The following is a 515-nucleotide window of genomic DNA, read 5'->3' as shown; positions in this document are numbered from 1 at the left end:
TTTAATATTGTGTTGAGGATGACATCTTGTTCGTATCCATCAATACAATCATCAGCGTGTGATTCTCTTTTACTGATTTACTTTTCCCTCCTCTCTTTTCTCCATTTTCCTTTCTATAAAAGATTCTGGTAAAGCCCAAGAAGCGAGCATCCCCGGTTTCATTCCTCATGGCTCCTCCTTCCTCTTTCTTCCCTCCCCTGCTGCTGCTCCTCTCAATCTCTGCTTCACTTGTCTCTGCAGCTCCGGAGAGCGCTCTCGCCGCCAGCCTCCCGGGCTTCGACGGGGCTTTCCCTTCAAAGCACTACTCTGGGTATCCCTCCATGACATCTGCCTCTTCATTTTTGTTTAGTTTCAACATCTGTGGACTGATTTTTTTTATTTCTTTTCTTTTGAATTGTTTTCTTTTAGATACGTGACTGTGGATGAGAATCATGAGAAGAATCTGTTCTACTACTTCGTGGTATCTGAAGGGAACCCATCAAAGGACCCCGTCGTCCTCTGGCTCAACGGGGGCC

The 515-nt window shown here is 45.8% G+C and overlaps 1 protein-coding gene across 1 annotated transcript in view; it reads left to right on the top strand.

Annotated features, from left to right (window-relative positions):
* The first annotated feature begins 90 nt into the window (after nucleotides 1-90).
* Nucleotides 91-515, top strand: part of LOC109827370 (serine carboxypeptidase 1-like) — a 6353-nt gene continuing 5928 nt past the window's right edge. Inside the window, 2 exon segments of the mRNA XM_020394367.1 lie at nucleotides 91-310; nucleotides 409-515. The exon segment at nucleotides 409-515 is cut by the window's right edge and continues 8 nt beyond it. Of these exon segments, the coding sequence (XP_020249956.1) occupies nucleotides 168-310; nucleotides 409-515 (250 nt within the window). The 5' untranslated portion in view covers nucleotides 91-167.

This window comes from Asparagus officinalis, unplaced genomic scaffold (assembly GCF_001876935.1).
Source record: "Asparagus officinalis unplaced genomic scaffold, Aspof.V1 AsparagusV1_Un166, whole genome shotgun sequence".
Lineage (NCBI taxonomy): Eukaryota > Viridiplantae > Streptophyta > Magnoliopsida > Asparagales > Asparagaceae > Asparagus > Asparagus officinalis.
Note: the sequence above shows the minus strand (reverse complement) of the source record. Positions and strands in the feature narration are given on the sequence as shown.